Source organism: Rhipicephalus sanguineus, chromosome 1 (genome assembly GCF_013339695.2).
Source record: "Rhipicephalus sanguineus isolate Rsan-2018 chromosome 1, BIME_Rsan_1.4, whole genome shotgun sequence".
NCBI lineage: Eukaryota > Metazoa > Arthropoda > Arachnida > Ixodida > Ixodidae > Rhipicephalus > Rhipicephalus sanguineus.
Window position 1 is genome coordinate 17,616,504 of NC_051176.1, and position 17,815 is coordinate 17,634,318.

The window sequence follows — 17,815 nt, forward strand, 5'->3', positions numbered from 1 at the left end:
GTGCCAAGAAGAGAACAAAAAAATAGAAAGTTTGACATGCAAGAATTTAAGCTTTAAAGTAATAATTCAGACTATTTACGAATGCATTATGACTAGTATTACCTGCAATGTCGCAAGGAAGCTGATTGCAGTAACGGATGGCAAGTAGAAGCGGAGAGTTAAAGAAAAGATGGGTAAGGGCTAAGATGGGCTCGACTTAAGCTGATGATCAAGTCGCGAGGATACACGATGGGCTTGTTTCATATGAAAAGCAGCGCGTGATAACGGATTGGGATAAATTTTATGAAAAAACGAAAGAAGCGTGACCAGCCTACGTTTTTCCAGAGGAACAAGATAAATTGAAGATTTAATTTCTGTTATGCTTGATGTTCGCCGGTAGTTTTTGGTGATAAATCGAGCAGCGTTATTTTGTAGAGATTCAAATTTATGAATGCGGTATGACTGATGCAGGTTCCAGATTAGTGTTGCATATTCAATTTTCGAACGTACCAAAGTGTTGTAAGCGAGAAGTTTAGAGGTGGTATTCGCTAAGCTTAAGTTTCGCCGAACGAAGCCAAGTGTTCTAGATGCTTTGCTAACCATGGCGTCTATATGGGTGTTTCAATCAAATCAGATGACAAATGAACGCCCAAGTACTTGATAGAGCATGCTGAGGCTATGGACGTATTGTTTAATCGGTAATAGGATAATGCAGGGTAAGGGTTTGTCGAGAATCGAATGACTTTGTTCTTGTTGACGTTAATTTCCATTTGCCAATCTTTACACTTTTACAGAGGTTTTCTAAATCCGATTTTAAGTAGCAAGCATCCATAGCGCTAGCATATTCTGTATAAATTACGCAATTATCAGCAAATGATCTCACTGTAGAACACAAACCATTAATCATTAATATAAATGAAAAACAGAATGGGTCCGAGAACGGAGCCCTGAGGGACACCAGATTTAACATAGAGCAACGGGGAAGAGTGATCATTTACAAAAACTGATTGGTAGCGGCTAGTTAAAAAATTGGTGATCCACTTAATAATTCTCATGTTGATGTTGAGGGATGTTAGCGTTTGTATTAGGCGCAAGTGAGGAATCTGGTTGAAGGCCTTCGCAAAATTGAGAAATGTAGCATCAACTTCATGTAATGAATGAATACAGTTGTGGAGGTCAGTGATCAATTCAAAGAGTGGCGTCTCGCAGGATCGACCGCGCAAGAATCCATGCTGATTTATAAAAAAGAAATTATGTTCTGTTAGGAACTTCGTGACAGCGGATGAAATGATACGTTCCAGAATTTTGCAGCACGTGCTTGTCAATGAAATAGATCTGTAGTTAGAGGCGTTGGACGGGTCACCAGATTTAAAAATGGGAATGACACGAGCCTGTTTCCAATTGCTTGGAACATATCCCGTGTCAATGAATTGTTCAAATAGGGCGGCAAAAATTTTACATATCACAAGTTTGGTTAGTTTGAGTAGTTTAGAGCATATGCCATCAGGACCAGGAGCATGGTTAGTTGGTAGGCGGTCGATGGCGAATTCTATCCCCTCAGAAGTGATAACAACATCATGCATGGTCGAATTTAAATGAGGAAATTGAGTATTATTTGGCAATGGACTCTCATCCGTGAAAACAGATGAAAAGAACGAGCTAAATTCTACAGCAACCTGAGCAGGAGAAACAGCATTCGCTTCTCTCGCTAATGATGCAGCTGAATTTGTGACGTATTTCGGATTAATCACTTTGCAAAATTTCTTTGTGTCGTTTTGGATCATGTTTGAAATATCGTTGTTGAAAAATTTGTCCTTAGCTACTGATATTACAGTTTTGCAGAAATGCGCATGTTCATGATAGCGTCTCAAATCCTCCTCAGTGTTTGATAACTTCGCCTTTGAGAATAAACGTTTCTTTTTGTTAATGCAACGTTTCACATGCGTCGTGAACCATACGCTTTGCCTCGATACCGCTATACTAATTTTGGGTACGTACTTTTCTTTAAGTAATAGTAACTTGCCACGAATAAGGGCCCAATTCATGTTTGCATTGCGCAGACGGAAGGATTGCATAAGATTAGCCGAAAAGCTTGAAAGGTCACCAATGAGCATAACGACATTCGCTCGTGCGTAAGCAAAAATGATTTTCTTTGCATTATCCAGTGTTTTACATTCGCGTGTGAATTCGCAGCGCAAAATATTATGATCACTCACGCCATCCAAGACGGTTCCTGAGACACTGTTTGGCTCCGTTGTTAATACAAGATCTAAAAGGGAATTTCCCAAGGCGTGCAATCAGAAGCCACCTGGTGCAAATCAAATGACGACAGTACATCAAGAAAACTCTGACATTCACGCTTCTTCGTGCTACCTATGGGTCTGCATGAGTGCCATTCAATAGCCGGATAATTGAAGTCGCCAGCTAAGAATATTGACAAAGTTGGCCACTTATTTTGTATAAAAGTTAGTGACTCATTAAAGAACTCTGGAAATTCGCCAGAAGCATCAGGTGGGCGTTAGCAGACACCAATTGCACATGTGACACGTGGCGGAAAACATGAGGTTACCTGCAAAATTTCAAGACATGAATCAGTGTCAACATTGTCAATTTGTCGCCAGGCTTTCGTTCTCTTCGTGTGAAGTCTCGTAGTTTCCTTCTATCCAAACACGTGGTGATTTTAGTTCCTTCAGTTTACATGCGTTTTTCAGCACCATACTTTTGTCTTTGAACCTCACAATGATCGGCAGAAGTTAATCCGGCTTTTTCTCGCCAATTCTATGGGCACGCTCAATTTGTCCTGTTTCAATTCCTAAATTTTTTTATACAAATTCCTTTACAAGATCCTCTGTGTCCTCCCATGATTCTGAAGATTGTTCCGGGATACCTTTTAAGATGAGGTTATTTGTACGCATTCTGTTATTGAGGGCGTCAACTACTAAGCTAGATTGTTGGAGTTGATTTGACTCTATGCCTTTCAATGTGTGCTGTGTATGTTTAAGCATTTGAACTGCCTCGCTGCTTTCGGTGGCTCCTTCTATTTTAGAAAGATGCCTCTTTATGTCAGTGATATTCATTTGTACCTCTTTAACATTCCCAAGGACATCTTTCTGAAACCTATCATCGGACCCAGCCATGTCCTTGACAATGGTTAAGAGCTGGTCTATCTTATCAGGCCCGATATTCATTTTAATATCACCTGCACAAAGTAGCATGTGCGCTACAGTAAAAAGCACAAGAGAAAGCCACCCAGTCATACTTAGGTTGGCTGGAAATTTATCCGGAAATATCTGCGCACCCTTGCCCGTTACCTGACTCATCGCGATCGTATTTGAGCAGGAGGTTGTGAATTATAAAGGTCACGCTAACCCAGAGATGAAAAAAGTGAAAGAAAAACATCTCACTACTTTCGAGCGCTATTGCGCTTTCAATGAACGAAGAAGGCGATTTTTTTTTCGAGGGGCTCGTTTCTGTGTTAGGTAGGTAGGTAAACAACTTTATTGATGCGTGAAAGAATCATGTCAGGGGGGTGTGTGGGGGGAAGCGGAAGCAGGACGACGATGGGCCCTCAGGCCGCTCTAGGTGGCCGGACACTTCTGTGCTTCGGCGACCCCTCTGGCCCACCCCACTGTCCGGAGCTGTAACTCCGGTTGCGAGCTGCGCAGAGCAGCCTCCGATCGCTCCTGGTGTTCTGACCCTTGCCACGGGGGCTTAGGTTTGTTTGGGCAATTCACAAAGACATGATTGAAGTCGGCTCTGGTGCTCGGACATAAGTTGCAATGAGGAGAAGTTTCGCCATGCGTAATAAGGGAGAGAAGGAAAGGAGTCGTGACTGTGGCCGTTTGAAGTCTGCGCCACAAAACCTGGTCAGTTCTGGAGAGAGATTTATATGGTGGGGGATACGTTAGGAGGGAATTTCGGTAAAAGAGTGTTATGTCGTGGTAGCTGAGGAGTCGATCCCTGGCACCGCGAAGCCAAGGCAGGTCGCTTTGAGCCCGGTTGACGAGTGCTCGTGCTTGGGTGTGAGCGGCCGTGTTGCCTGGGTGTCCACTGTGCGCAGGGACCCAGACGAGGGTGATGAGGCGATCAGGCGGAGGAGATAACTCAAGGATTCTAGCTGCCGGAGAGTGAATTTTGAAAGTGGCGAAATTACGAGTTGCAGTTTTAGAATCAGAGAAAATATACTCAGCGGAGTTGTGAACAATTGCTAAGGCAATTGCCGCCTCCTCTGCTTCCAGGGATTCTGTCGAATTTGGAGTGGACGCACTAGCGACCACGTTTTGAAATCCGTCTACAACGGCTATTGAGAAAGCTGGGCGAACTGCATATTCGGCCTCATCTACGTATACTGCTGGAGAATTAGGAGGGAAGCGCTTGTGAAGAACCTTGGCTCTAGCTTCCCATCTCGCTCGATTATGTTCTGGGTGAGTGTTTTTGGGGAGTGGGGCAATGCATAGGTTGCTGCTAACAGAGATTGGAAGTGTGTGCGTGGCCGTCGTATGACCAGGAACGTTGATTCCAAGTCGGCGCAGCAGTACTTGACCAGTTTCTTTAAGCGATAGCCTTTGGTATTGACTGAAGAGATGCGCTTCTACAAGCTCTTCCAGAGTGTTGTGCACCCCTAACAAGTAATTTATCCGTGGCTGTTGATTTAGGGAGATTTAGGCAGTGCGGATGAGTCTGTTGAGTTGCTCGGTCTCCGTGGGTGTGAGATAAAGGTAGGGGATGGAATATGTGATTCTGCATAGGCAAAAGGCCTGAATGAGGCGGCGTGTGTCTGCTTCCCTCATGCCGCGATGACGATTGGAAATGCGCTTAATTAGGGAAGCTGCATTATGAACCGAAGTGCGGATTAACTTTATGGTCTCAGCGTGGGAGCCATTGTGAGAAATATTAAGCCCTAAGATTTTGATTTTTTTAACCCATCGAATGGGGGTGTCATCTGTTATGACTTGAATCTTACAGGTATCCCGCATTTTAAGGTCAATAACTAGGCGTTCCGATTTAGCCGCCGAGCAGGTGAGCCCATTACTATTGGCGCGCTTAACAACAGTGTCAGCGGCCAACTGTAGTTTCGATTCAATTTCACCACGGTTGCCGGCATTGACCCAGATGGTGATGTCATCCGCGTACAAGGAGTGATTGATGGAACGAAGTTGGGCAACTTTCCGTGCTAGCGGGATTAGAGTAACGTTAAAAAGAAATGGGGACAAAACCGCTCCCTGGGGCCTTCCCTTGCTTCCTAGCGTGAAGAGATCGGTTTTGAATGTGCCTAATTGTAGGCGGACGGACCTGCTGCTGAGAAAGGCAGTGTCATACCTGTGCGTGCGGGAGCCCACGTTTAGTTCGCTAAGAGACTGTAAAACGGAGAAGTGTGGAACATTATCGAAGGCCTTGGTCAGGTCTAATGCGAGGATGGCTCTGGTGATGTGTGGGAAACTTCGATTGAGCACATCCTCCTTAAGCTGTAACATGACATCCTGAGTTGAGAGTCCCGCTCGGAAGCCATGCATGGTGGAGGGAAAGAGTTTTCCTTCTCCATGTAGCGGTTGAGGCGATTTAGAATTACATGCTCCATCAGCTTTCCTGTAAATGAGGTAAAAGAGATCGGTCTCATATTCTTAAGGTCTAACGGCTTATTATTTTTGGGGATGAAAGTCACCTTAGCTGATTTCCATTCCTGGGGCGGCGTGCCCTGCTCCCATTGTTGATTCATGTAATTGGTAAGAGCGGCCAATCATTGAGAGTCTAAATTTCGGAGTGTTTTGTTTGTAACTCCATCTAGTCCTGGAGCGGATGTGGTGCGAAGCTTGCTTAGTGCAGCCCACACTTCCTTGAAACCTTTTCAGCGCGAACTGGACGGAGCACAAAGAGGACACAAGACGAGCGCTGTCTAACAACTGAAGTTTATTGAAAGAAACATCAAACACCAGAAAACCAACAACGCATGCGCGGAAGTTACCTGTAGTCAAAGAACTCGTTAAGCTTACGTAGCTCACAGTCTAAAAGGCAGACGGACGGCTCAGATATGCAGTCATGTCCCGCATCTTTAATGAAGTACGCTTCCGCAAGTTCACGTGCCCTTTTATCTCTATGCTTGTGCAAGATGACAGTGTTGTCGAAGAACGGTTTACATCCACACGCCCTACAATGTGTCGAAAGGTGTGACGTCGGCGTTCCCTTTAAGGTGCTATTGTGCTGGCGGAGTCTTTCATTTATGCATTTACCCAACTGGCCTATATACAAATTGCCGCAGGAGAGGGGAATCCTATGTACCACTCCAACAGAGCATGAAACAGGGGGGTTGCGATGCTTCACCGTGCAACCCACACCCGAAGTTCCTCTAGCCTTGTTTTCAATCGCGGCACAAGCTTTACCAACTTTTAGGTTTGATGAAAGGAGAACATCGACATCAAAACTTTTTCCTATCTTAAAACGATGAGACAGCCGGTGCACGTAAGGCATAACCGCGTATCTCCTGGGCTTATCGCCTGGTTCACTGGTTACAACTTGGCGGGATTTGCACTTCTTAATTTATCTTTCCGAGGCTGAGACTAGAACATGCGCAGGGAACCCAGCATTCTTTAGACGATCAACTTGCTGCAGAAAGCTTACTTGAAATCTGTGTGTGCAGGACTTTTCCAAGGCAGAATGTAAGGAATTCATTGTTATGGCACTTTTAATAATCTTAGAATGACTGGATGTATAAAAAAGCAGAAATATCTTGGAACGCAGTGAGTAACACCAGCAAACATGGTCACTGAGCAAAAACAAATGGAGGTCCAAAAACTGCAAACAATTGTTACTTGGTGATTCACAGGTGAAATTCACTTCCCACGCTTCCGTCTCTGCAACCGGTGCATCCAAGCCTGGATTCGGAGCTCCTGTATAGGTAGGTAACGATTCTTGCTTTAGGTCAGGGAAATACGTGGTTTTAAGAGCAGCTTCAAGGTCTTGCCCTTGTTTCTCTACCTCAAACAAGAGCTTCATAATTTGCTTAGTACTTTCAGAGCGCGAGGAGCATGGATCTAACGTATGACGAAGCAGGGACCACGAGTTCTTCATATGTAGATTGCCGTCATGTCGGTTGCATATCTCGTTCCACTGCTGTGATAAAAGTTCGGCCGCGTGTTCAGTTATGAGGTGGAGCATTTGTGTCATTTTCCGTTTTAATTTCCTGTTATATTTTTGCCTGAGCCATCGCTTCTCCAAGTTCTGATAGGCCTCCCATAGGTGGAGCAGCCTGCTGTCTACTGGATCGCGGATATGTTTTGCCGGGGCTACTTTGTGGCTAAGAGCTACGTCTCGGTTGAGCTTAGACGCCCAGTCTTTGTAGTCCTGAATTTCTTTTGTCGGGTTTCGGTCTCGGATTTCGCGGAATTTATCCCAGTCGACAATAGGTTTCAAGTGAAACTGCGGACGGAAATTGGCACTAGGCAGTGTAATTGTTAAGATGTAATGATCACTGCCGTGGTTGACTCCAGTGTGTGTCCAGTTAGCTTGTCGCACGTTTTTAGTGCAAGTAAGGTCCGGGGTTGTATTTCTGCTCACACTGTTGCCAGTGCGTGTGGCTAGCATGCAATCAGTGGCTAGGATGCACCTGTTTCTCTTAATGTATTGAAATAGGCTGGTGCCTTTCCGAGTGTTTTCCTCTAACCCCAATCTATGTGCGGGGCATTAAAATCACCGGTTACAACGATGGGAGCAGAGCTTTCTATTTCGATGGCCCTGTCGATTGCTTCGTATACCGCAGTGAGGCCATCTCGAGGATGAGAATAACTATTTAAGATAAAATATGTACCTTGTCCTGTACGACGCGGGAGAAGTTCAAGAAGAATGCAGTCAGAGCAAAGATCGGAGAGATCGTGTGCTATAAACGAGATATTCCTGTGTATATATGTGGTGGCCCACGGGGAAATAGGATGCGAATGTACAGCCTGATAGCCTAGAAATTCGCAGGCTTTTAAAGGCTCCTGTACGGAGATGACATCAGAGGCGGGTATAGACTGCTGTATGTAAAGTGAGAGATTGTCTCTCTTATTTTTTAATCCACGGCAGTTCCATTGCCACATGCTGAGTGAAGAGGGTGGGGATGGGGCAAGGGTGCAGGAGGGGGTTATGGCTGCGAAGGTGCTTGAGAGGGGAGGGATTGTGGTAGAGCTTCCAAAGAGGGGACCCGAGCAACTAACATGTCTAGAATATTCTCAATCTTAGTGAAGTGTTCTGCGATTTGGGTAAAGCCTAAATAAACCTTTTGTCTGAGTTCCCGGTGTTCTTTCCAAATTTTTTGACTCGTGCACTTAAGATCATCCTCCGACGATTCGGGCTGTTCCGTCCTTTTCTTTTTGGCGGGTTGGGGGGAGGAATCTGTAAAATCGGTTCCTGGTTGGGCTGCCATATCAGGCTCCGTGATAGAAGAGGAGATGGATAGGGGTGGAGAGGACGCAGGCGGGACGGCTGCAAGTGTACTTAAGCGTTCTAGCACCAGAGCCAACTGTTGCTTTAACTCTAGATTCTCTCGAATTAGGCGGTCGATAGTCTCCTGAGTTTTAAACCTTTCTTTAGAATCGAAGCTCGTGCCACAGGAGCAGGAGGTTTGCTCTACTCAGCTCACCTTTCCTGATTTGGTGTCGAGGTCGCGGCTTTGTGACGAATTTCGCCCAGGGCGTAAAGGATTCGCCCGGCGTAATCTCGGAGCAAGTCCTGAGGCGATTCACCATCCCAGGCGCGGTAGATGATTCCTGGCCGTGCCTCGTCCGGGGGAGCTATGTATGCATGAAATGCCAGTTCGTTGCAGCGTAGCGTGAGTTCTCGTATTTTGGCATAGTTGGCAACTCGGTCTGCGCAACAAGTGGACACAGCGAAAATATTCTTGGGCAGGTTGGTGCACACAAGATCCTCCTCGGCAACCGCAGAGTGCAGTCCGCTGTTGGCGACTACAGCCGCCCTTAACTCTCCATCGTTGTATTGGGCCAGATTGACGCCCGCACTCGGGCGAAAGACGATTTTGAAGTCATCGACTGGCAACCGCGGCAGGCGTTTTGAGCGAAGACGCATCACAGCTGTGTCATCGAGCGTTGAGGAAACGCTTGCTGCCGACTCCGTTTTGCTTGCTTGCGTTCCGTCAGCTGACGCCGCGTTACTTGACCGCGTTCCTTCGGTTTCTTTCGACTGCTGTCGAGGCGAGCGTGTTCGGGCATTCAGGACTACACTCCATTCTTCTGGGTTGAATTCTGTGGCAGGTAGATCCATGCCGCTCACTTTGTACGCCATTGCGTTGCCGAATAGACTTGTGCACGCGCGACGAAGCGCGAGCCCGACGCCGGTGCCGGTGGCGTTAGGGCTAACGAGGCGGCGTTCCCCCGCTCAGCAGGAGTCGAAGTTTGTAAACTACCGCAAGAACGAAGAGGTTTGTTGCACTCACCAGCAGCGTCGGCAAGTTCAATAAAGACCACTGTTGGCACCAAAAAAGCAGTCTCGGTTCACGAAAAACTGCGAAAATGAGGAGCCCATGCGAGGCAGAGCAGCCTTGCTTCCCGCTACTGAAGCGCTTCCTTTTTTGTTAGACACAGCCAAATTAATCCAAAAGACAATTAGGCAAAAGAAAGCATCGGGGACATTAATTGTTGAATTTTTAGAGCAGTATAGTAACTATGATGCAAATTGAAATGAAGTAATGTTGACGAAAAATTACCCTTTCCTTCAGTGGGATCTGAACCCACAACCTTCGAATTACCAGTCCGATGCTCTAGCAACTGAGCTACTATGGAAGAACCTTCCCCGCCTACTTTGTTGGCTATTTCTGTGCGTGCAATCCCTGGGAGTGTTAGCCAGCGCTACTGGTAGCTGAGGCGGTGAGTGTGGAACACTCCTTTTGCCAGAGGGCATTACATGGCAAGTGATCTTTGAACGAGGCGGCCGCTAACCAATAAACCCTCGGATGCTAACCTAACACATTAAATCTGCCTGGGCGAGGTCCTCGCCATCAATGAACGAAGAAGGGGAATTTTATTAGCAGCGAAGCTGTTCTTGGTCGAGCCTTTCATGTCCGGAATCCGTGGTAACGCTTGGGGGCATCAGATATGGATATGCGCCACAGACGTTGGGTAAATCGCACTGCTCGCCACTGATGATGATGAAATGAACTTTATTTAGTCCTGGAGAACCACGATCAGACAATCCCCGAAGGGGGGTCCGCCGAAGTTGCTGGCCGCGCCCACTAGTCCACTAAAAATGAAGGCAACAGTTAGCCCAACAAACGGGCATGTGCCATAGAAATCTGTGCAGCCTATCGGAAAACTATCACCATCATAAATACGTACGTGCCACAGAAATTGGGTAAATTCCGCTACGCACAACCTCCACCAAAAAGGAAGAAGGCAACAGTTAGCCCAAGAAATGGCGTGCGCGTTACCATAGCCACACTACTGTCACGTGATACTTTGTGGTTATAACAGGAGGTGGCTATACTAAAACTTCAAAGCTTAAGAAAGGGTGTTTAATCCAGAACAGTGACAAAACATATCTGAAAGAAAACATAGAAATGCATTAGGCTAACGAAGGGAACGCTGTCAGCTTCGCTGTTTGATCGGTGTCTGGAGCTGGTTGAATTTTTGAGGGGCTCGTTGTTTTGTTAGACACAAGCAGTTGAGTGCAACAGAATATTAGGCCAGAGAAAGCGTACGGGACAGTATTTGTTGTCGCTTGCGTAATAAAAAGCACAAAGTTAATCTTTAAAAGGCGCGAAAAAAACCACAACGGACAGGTAGGAAGGAGACAGGACGACGCGCTTCTAGCAACTGCAGTTGCAACTTCTAGCAACTGCAACTTCTAGCAGTTGCTAGAAGCGCGTCGTCCTGTCTCCTTCCTACCTGTCCGTTGTGGTTTTTTTCGCGCCTTTTAAAGATGAACTTCAACCAACTCGCCCAACTGTCCCTGCTAATTCAGCACAAAGTTAGATCACTGCTGGCTTTTAATGAAATTTGTGTGACTGTATTTTGGTGTTATTGAGTGTCAAAAACAAATATGAAGGCTTTTTTTTTTCTAGTAGAGCGAAATACAGAAAACGAAACTGGGCTAAATTTCACGGGAACGTAAAGCGTGCCCAAGTGTCTTTCATATTAGGAACATTTGTAATCAAAATGGGGTCATTCATCGTAGTAACGTGGACTAAAAAAAGCAGTCACGAATAAAACAAAAGATGCCGAATCCTGCACTTGTTTGAATCACAGTCACTCAGATCTGGCCAAGCACCTCGTGACCAAAGCCACGAACATGGCCTCGTCCCATCTGTGCCCTAGTTGATTCGCTCCACAATTACTTTCTCTTGGGCGAGTCGGTACATACTGAAGGGCATGATATTGTAGCGCAAAACCCAAATAGAAAAACAAAGAGGCCGGCTTTCCTACTTCGTTCTGCCTCTGAGTGTTCGAGTTTTGTACTACGGTATCATGTTCTTTCGCTCCAAGACGGCGTATTTGAAATGGAAGACAACAAAACTGAAGATATTGACCACCGATCTATCCCATGAAAAGGAAGAAGTGATTCTAAATGGCACGCCATAAAACCAGCACAGAAGAAGACGAAGAAGAGCTGAAATATTTCATGAAAAGTACTACCAATGCCTTTAACATTACAATCTTGGCCGGACTCAGAGACGGCAGGCGCTTATAAGCGTCCCTTCATTGCCAGCGAGGTGGCGCGAGGAGCGCAACGAAGTGACTTCGCTCGCTGCAGCGGCCGCGTTTGCGAAAGGAGCGCGCTGTTCAAAGAGAAATAAATAACAACTGCGACATTAAGTTCGCGCTCGTCCTGTGTGTACCTGTTCGTTCGTTTCGTGCGCCCTGCTTTATGTTTCAGCAGTGCGCTTCCAGTATCGAGCTGTGACGCATGATAGTTCGCGCTCGTCCTGTGTGCGTTCTTTTCGTGCGTCCTTGGGCTCGAGCGACGCGCTGGCAATTTCGAGCTGCTTTCCGTTCTTCGCGTTACATTCCAATTTGTTGCTATCGGATTAATTGCTTCGCCGTTGCGGCGAAACTATGACTTTTTTCTCATGAGCGCCCGAACGAGCTGTTTCAGGTATTTTTCCATAGGAACTGAATTTTCTATTGTCTTACCTTAATGGGTAAGTTGACGATACTTCATTCCTAATTGTCATAGCTATTAGGGGTGCCGTCTGTATCGTGTTTTTATAGTTATCTACTGTGAATGTTTGACACGGAACCGCCTTTTTATTTTATTTATGTTTTCCTTTTTTAGGCCCCTCTAAATATACATACTTTTTTACTGTTAGTAATCATCAGGTAATCGGAGGTATAAGTGGCAATAGCTCGAATAGCGGCGGTGTCTTGCGATGCTTTGAGAAACTATATAATTCGTCCAAGTCGTTTCAGGGCTTCAGAAGTTCTCGCGCAAAAGAAAAATTGTTAAAACGTTGCACGTTAAGGAATATGTCGCTAACTAACGCTTTAAGCCAGCAGATGGGCAGAATATGGAAAGTCATTGGAGTTTTATATGTTCTCTGTAACACGATGCGCAACAAAAAAATTTGGCTACTACCTCTGTTGCTGTTTTGTACCTGTCCGGTGATTCGGCATAGCGTAAAGGGTAATATTATTATGGACAAGGTAAAACTCGACACAGTAATTTGCGCCATCGTATGGATACAGAAAGTACCGTATGGATACAGTAATTGCGGTAGTATCCTGTATCACATCGCGATACCATTTCAAAGTATCTTTGCCCAGCCCAGCATAGAGCGTAGTTTACTCATACCATTTAGCCGAAGAGCAGGCCGCCAACAAATGAAGCGCATAAGAAGCACAGTCAGATTTAGAAACGAATGAAGGATGTGTAGTTGGACGCTACCACGTATGCGGTAACATAGACAATTAACGGGGAGGCACAAAATGCTGTAAAATTTCACATTATTCTGTTTGCTACTCTCTAAGAAAAGATGGAGTAAAAAGGGCCGTATTTTTGTTCCTCAAGAATAATCGCCATAGGGCTGGCTTGCGTTTCCTTACTTGAAAACTCGGCGCTCGCCACTTTCCTGTCAAGAGCGCTTTGTCACGCGCATGCCTTTTCGCGTCTTGGAAGTACCGGGCTCACGGCCATAGTGCAAGGAAGGGCACGCGAGATAACACACCACGGCGGTCTGGTGGTCATGGCGCTCAACTGCTCGAATCCCAGCCGCGATGGCCGTATTTCGATGCTGGCGAAAATGCTTGAGGCCCGCGTGCTTCGATTCATGGAGCCCTCCACTACGGCCTCCCACCTAATCATATCGTGCTTTTGGGACGTTAAACCCCAGCAATTATTATGAGGCACGCGAGGTAGATTATTCTTGTGAGACAATTCAACCTTCTTACTCGCTTTTCTTTTTAGAGTGTATGTAGCATGCGTGACATGTTTTTCTATGGCCAAATCGTGAATTAAACATGGCTGTAAGCGGTATTTACCGCGGTTTTAAATGCGAAACATTTTTAGCGAACCTAAGGCACTTTGAGTGTTTCTATCCATGTATCTATCTAGCCGCTAACGTCTCGGTGCTCATGTGACCGCCTCCTCAGCTTGGTGTAGACGAAAATTGGGAGGGTGAGAGGGTTTGACGAATATGACTGTCTGGTCATGACATGAACAACGTGAAAATCCTGTCGCGTCAAACCCTTTCCTCCAGACACAAGTGGCACATACCACGGTAAGCGCCACAGGCGATTGACATCTTCCCGGGAAAGGCGAGACATTGGTAATTTGAAGGCGCAAAGAAAAACCCACATAGGGAACCCAAGCTCAAGTTTGCGGCGCTTCGGCTCTGTCGAAAAGCTCTGAACCTTCTGCGCGGCCGACTCAGCCCCTTTCACGGTAGCGGTAGCGCACGCGTTCTTCTCTCGGTGCGGGTAACTGAGGGGCCGTCAGCTGGGCACGTTGAACCGAGAGGCTTGCTGTGCGAAGCTGCGCATTTCCGCGATGGCGGAAGCGACCCCGCGGAAGCGCAAGCGTGGTCCCAAGTATTGCGGTTTAGCGTGCAGCCACAACAGTGCAGACCACATCAAGGCACACGATTCACGTGTTAAACTGTATCGTTTCCCGGGCGTGTCGTACGAGAAATAAAGGCAGCAAGCGTGGATAGCTGACAGCGCTGTCTCACCTTCTATTTTGGCTGTCTTTCGTTCGTTCCGACTACCTGAATCGGTAAGTAACGCGGCGCATGCACGCAGCGACTACATTAATGATTACTCGCTGTCTTCTCGTATTGTTAAAGTCCAGTTACGGTTGTAGGTGAAGCAACTTTGTGTATTTACTCCCCGTGTTCGTGAGACCTACCCGTCGTTGTTGAACGTTCACATTCGCGTTATACCGTTAGCATTGCGCGGTTGGTTGAATTCAACTGAACTCGGCACATCGTCAGAAGTTCGGCGCCTGCATTTCACGCGTCGGGAAGGCTGCTTTATCACGCCGGAAGGAACGTCTGTGCATTTTCAGCAAGCTTTGACATAGTTCTGCAGGTTTGCTTTGTTTTTGTCACTTTATTATGGTGATATATATTTAAGCCGCTAAATATATCTGGCACCTAATACATGCTTTGCAACTGCAACCTTGAAGTAACCACCTTTTGACTTTGTGCGATTTTCTAGCCGCGTTCACGGAACAGGTTTTATACGCCTGTCAAGTCGATATCATAAAAAGAGACTGCAAGCATGACGCGAGAGCCGAAAAAACGAGGCAAGCAGTTCATCTTGCTTCACAGCGGTTAAAGCTCAGCTAGCTGCCTCGCGTGTTAATCGGCGGGTGATTCTCCAGCGGCACAGAGGACTTGACTCTAACCTTCTCAGGAAGCAGTGCCATGGCCGTATAATCTTTTTTTCGCACGCCGCAAACGTTTGTTCACGAAAGTACACGGCTGCTACTGTAAGCATGCCATATCAAAGCAACAATCATATGATTCGTAGTCCACGCCGCAGAACATCGATAGCGTGTACGGCTTCATTTCGGAGTGCATGTGGACCATTATTCATCTTTAACATGACAGAATGAGACTTGCCTCGAGGTATACGTCCTACACGGTGTAATCGCGACTTGGGAAATGCATTTCGCTTTGAGTCGGGCGTCGTTGTTGTCGATCGTCTGCTCCTCACCGCTAACGTGATTGACGAGCCTCTGTCATTTTATCAAGTTCGCTTTTCGGAAGTGCCAGTCAAGCTTGAAAATCCTTTTGAAGCCGCACTGCAAGCGGTACATTGTGAGGCGGCGCAAGTGCACCGCGAGAGCTCTGCACGTGCAAAGCGAGTGGCAACGCGGTGGAGAGAAGGGAAAACGCGCGCTGCTAACACCCCAGTTTCTCTTTTTCTGCCAGAGATGGCGCTGCCTGTCAAGAGCAGCAGCGCCGCTAAGCGTTGCTTGGGAAGCCTATTGGCAGCACTGACCCGGCAAATGCAAATAATAAAAATCAGGACCCCAGCAGGAATTGAACCCACGCGTTCTGTGTGGCAGTCAGATAGTCTACCATAGAGCGACGCCGCGTCTAGAAGCTGCTTTCCAAAAAATGCCATATGCAGGCGTAACGTCGGTGCAACGTCACTCGTGGTTGCAGTTCTGGCTATCTAATTTTATAACAAAGCAATAAACATTACATATGTTCTCCTCTGATACAGGCGTCATGCCGGGTTAACGTCAATTGCAGTTCCAGTGTTGGCTCCGCTTTTATAAAAGTCCAATAAACATCACAATTATATTTCTATGAATCAGCAAGCTATATTGAAGCATTGCTCGACCCCGTAACAATACATAACGAAAGTTACTAGGACATTCACATGACTGCACCGCAGGGGCTAGCCAGAAATTTTTTTCGGGGGGGGGGGGGGTTCAACCATACTTTATGTATGTTCGTGCTTGCGTTTGTATGTGTGCGTGTACTATATACGCACACATATATACGCAAGCAAAACTGAAAAATTTCGGGGGGGAATTTGAACCCCCCAACGCCCCCCCCCCCCCCCCCCCACCCTGGCTACGCCCCTGTTGCACCGTGAAGTGCACTTCGTTTCGATAATACTGACGTCTGTGATCTAGAGCGAGTGCTGTCATTACGCCAGACTATAAGTTACCCTTTAAACGCCAGCGTAGTCGACGTGGCTAGTAAAGCAACGATGTACACACAGCTACTACGCTTGCAAAAACGTGCCGATCCACGTCGTAACGCTTAGCTCAAAGGCAATAAATGCAGCACTGACAACTACTCGCTGATTGCTTCGCATGAAATCGATTCTCACAAGGCGTGGGATTTGCCGAATTTTTTTCTTTCATTTTTTTTTCTCGTAGCAAGTAACGCCTGAGACAGGTGCGTGCTAGCGGAGACAAATTCTAGCTCACCGATTTCGCCAAGAGTACGAGGCTGCTCATTGTCTGCGTCATGTCAGGCACAGGGCATCGATTAATCCTCAAAATGCGAACCAGAGACTGCTCGGCACGGTCGATGCGACCTTTCGTAAGCAGCCAGCGTGGAGACTCTTGCAGAAAACTGCGCAAAAAAAAAAATAAGAAAGCGTGCTATTAGAACTCCTCGTGTGCGAAGTGCGTTATACATACACTCTAAAAACTGGAACTCCTGAAGCAAGAGTTAAAGAGCTTCGTCATTCCTGTAGATCACGTTCAACTCTCTCTACCACTCTCTGCAGGCGAGAAGAGAGTGAAAGGGATGTGTACGCCTCCTGGCAAAACAGAGAAAAGTGCCTGTTCCACTCCTGCGTCCCACGAGAGAGTAAAAGGTTGTGTTACTCTCTTACCATATCACAGCTTGTCTCAGAGCTTGTTCTAGTCTTGCACCTCTCCGAGTATAAGGAGCTGTAAAGAAAAGTTCGCGCAGTCTTAAAGCTCCGGCTGTCGCTCTGTCGATGAAGTGACGGCGAAACATGCCTCGTCAACTTATCGCGTCGAAAACGGCTGACATGCACGAAGAATCCGCGATAATAAATACACGCGATTATGTTCACACGTACGCACACTCTCAGTCAGGTACTAGTTATAAACTGACTAGAGGCTGCGCACCGCAGTTTACTAAATAAAATGCTGAGAGCAGAAAGCCCGACAAAAGAAAGGGGCTGGGGGAGGGGGGGGGGGGGGGGGGGCTGACGCTTCTCCTTTGAAGGGATCATGAAGCACCCCTCGGGCTTGTTGAAAAAACACATCCTGCGGGAAAAAGACACGGCTATGAAGTGCTCAGCCGAATATTGCAGTCGTGCGCGCCGCGTAAAGGTTACAAGAGGAGCGCGAAGTCGCTATTTTCTCAGGCGCCCTTTTTTCAAGCAGAACCGGTTCTCACTGTCGTCGTGGGCGGAAGCCTGTCACCTGACGCCACGTTTCTGTTTCTCCGCGTCGCAAAAGACATATCATCCTTTTGGCCAATAGCCGACATAAATAAAGAGCGGCGTTTGGATCATGCATTGTTCCGGTTGACGCTGTATATAATGCCACAAACGATCGCGTTAATAAGGCGCGCACGGCCGCTTTCAGACGACAACGGCAAATCACGGCGCCAGCCGTTCGCTCAACAGGCGCGCGACACGAAAAAACAAGTATGAAAAGACGCCGCCTCCTCCCCCCTCAAAACGGTCACCGTCGACCAGGACTCTCGGATCATACGCCCGGAAAGTCTGGAAACATCGCGAAAGAAAGCGAGATGCAACGCCGAGTGACGCCAGGCCCCGGAACATGTAGGAAGTAATACTAAGGAGAGGCCCTATCGTATTTCAATGCATTGCGAAAAGTGTGGCGGAAGTGACGTCAGATTTATGGGGCAAACAAACCGGTATGGGGCAAACAAAACAGCAGACGCCCC

General features: G+C 46.9%; 1 protein-coding gene across 1 annotated transcript in view; it reads right to left on the reverse strand.

Annotated features, from left to right (window-relative positions):
• Window positions 1-16,493, reverse strand: part of LOC119389737 (organic cation transporter protein-like) — a 282,311-nt gene extending 265,818 nt beyond the window's left edge. The window contains exon 1 of the mRNA XM_037657112.1: window positions 16,351-16,493. Within this exon, the coding sequence (XP_037513040.1) occupies window positions 16,351-16,392 (42 nt within the window). The 5' untranslated portion in view covers window positions 16,393-16,493. The remainder of the gene's footprint in view (window positions 1-16,350) is intronic.
• Between the last annotated feature and the right edge of the window lie 1,322 nt (window positions 16,494-17,815).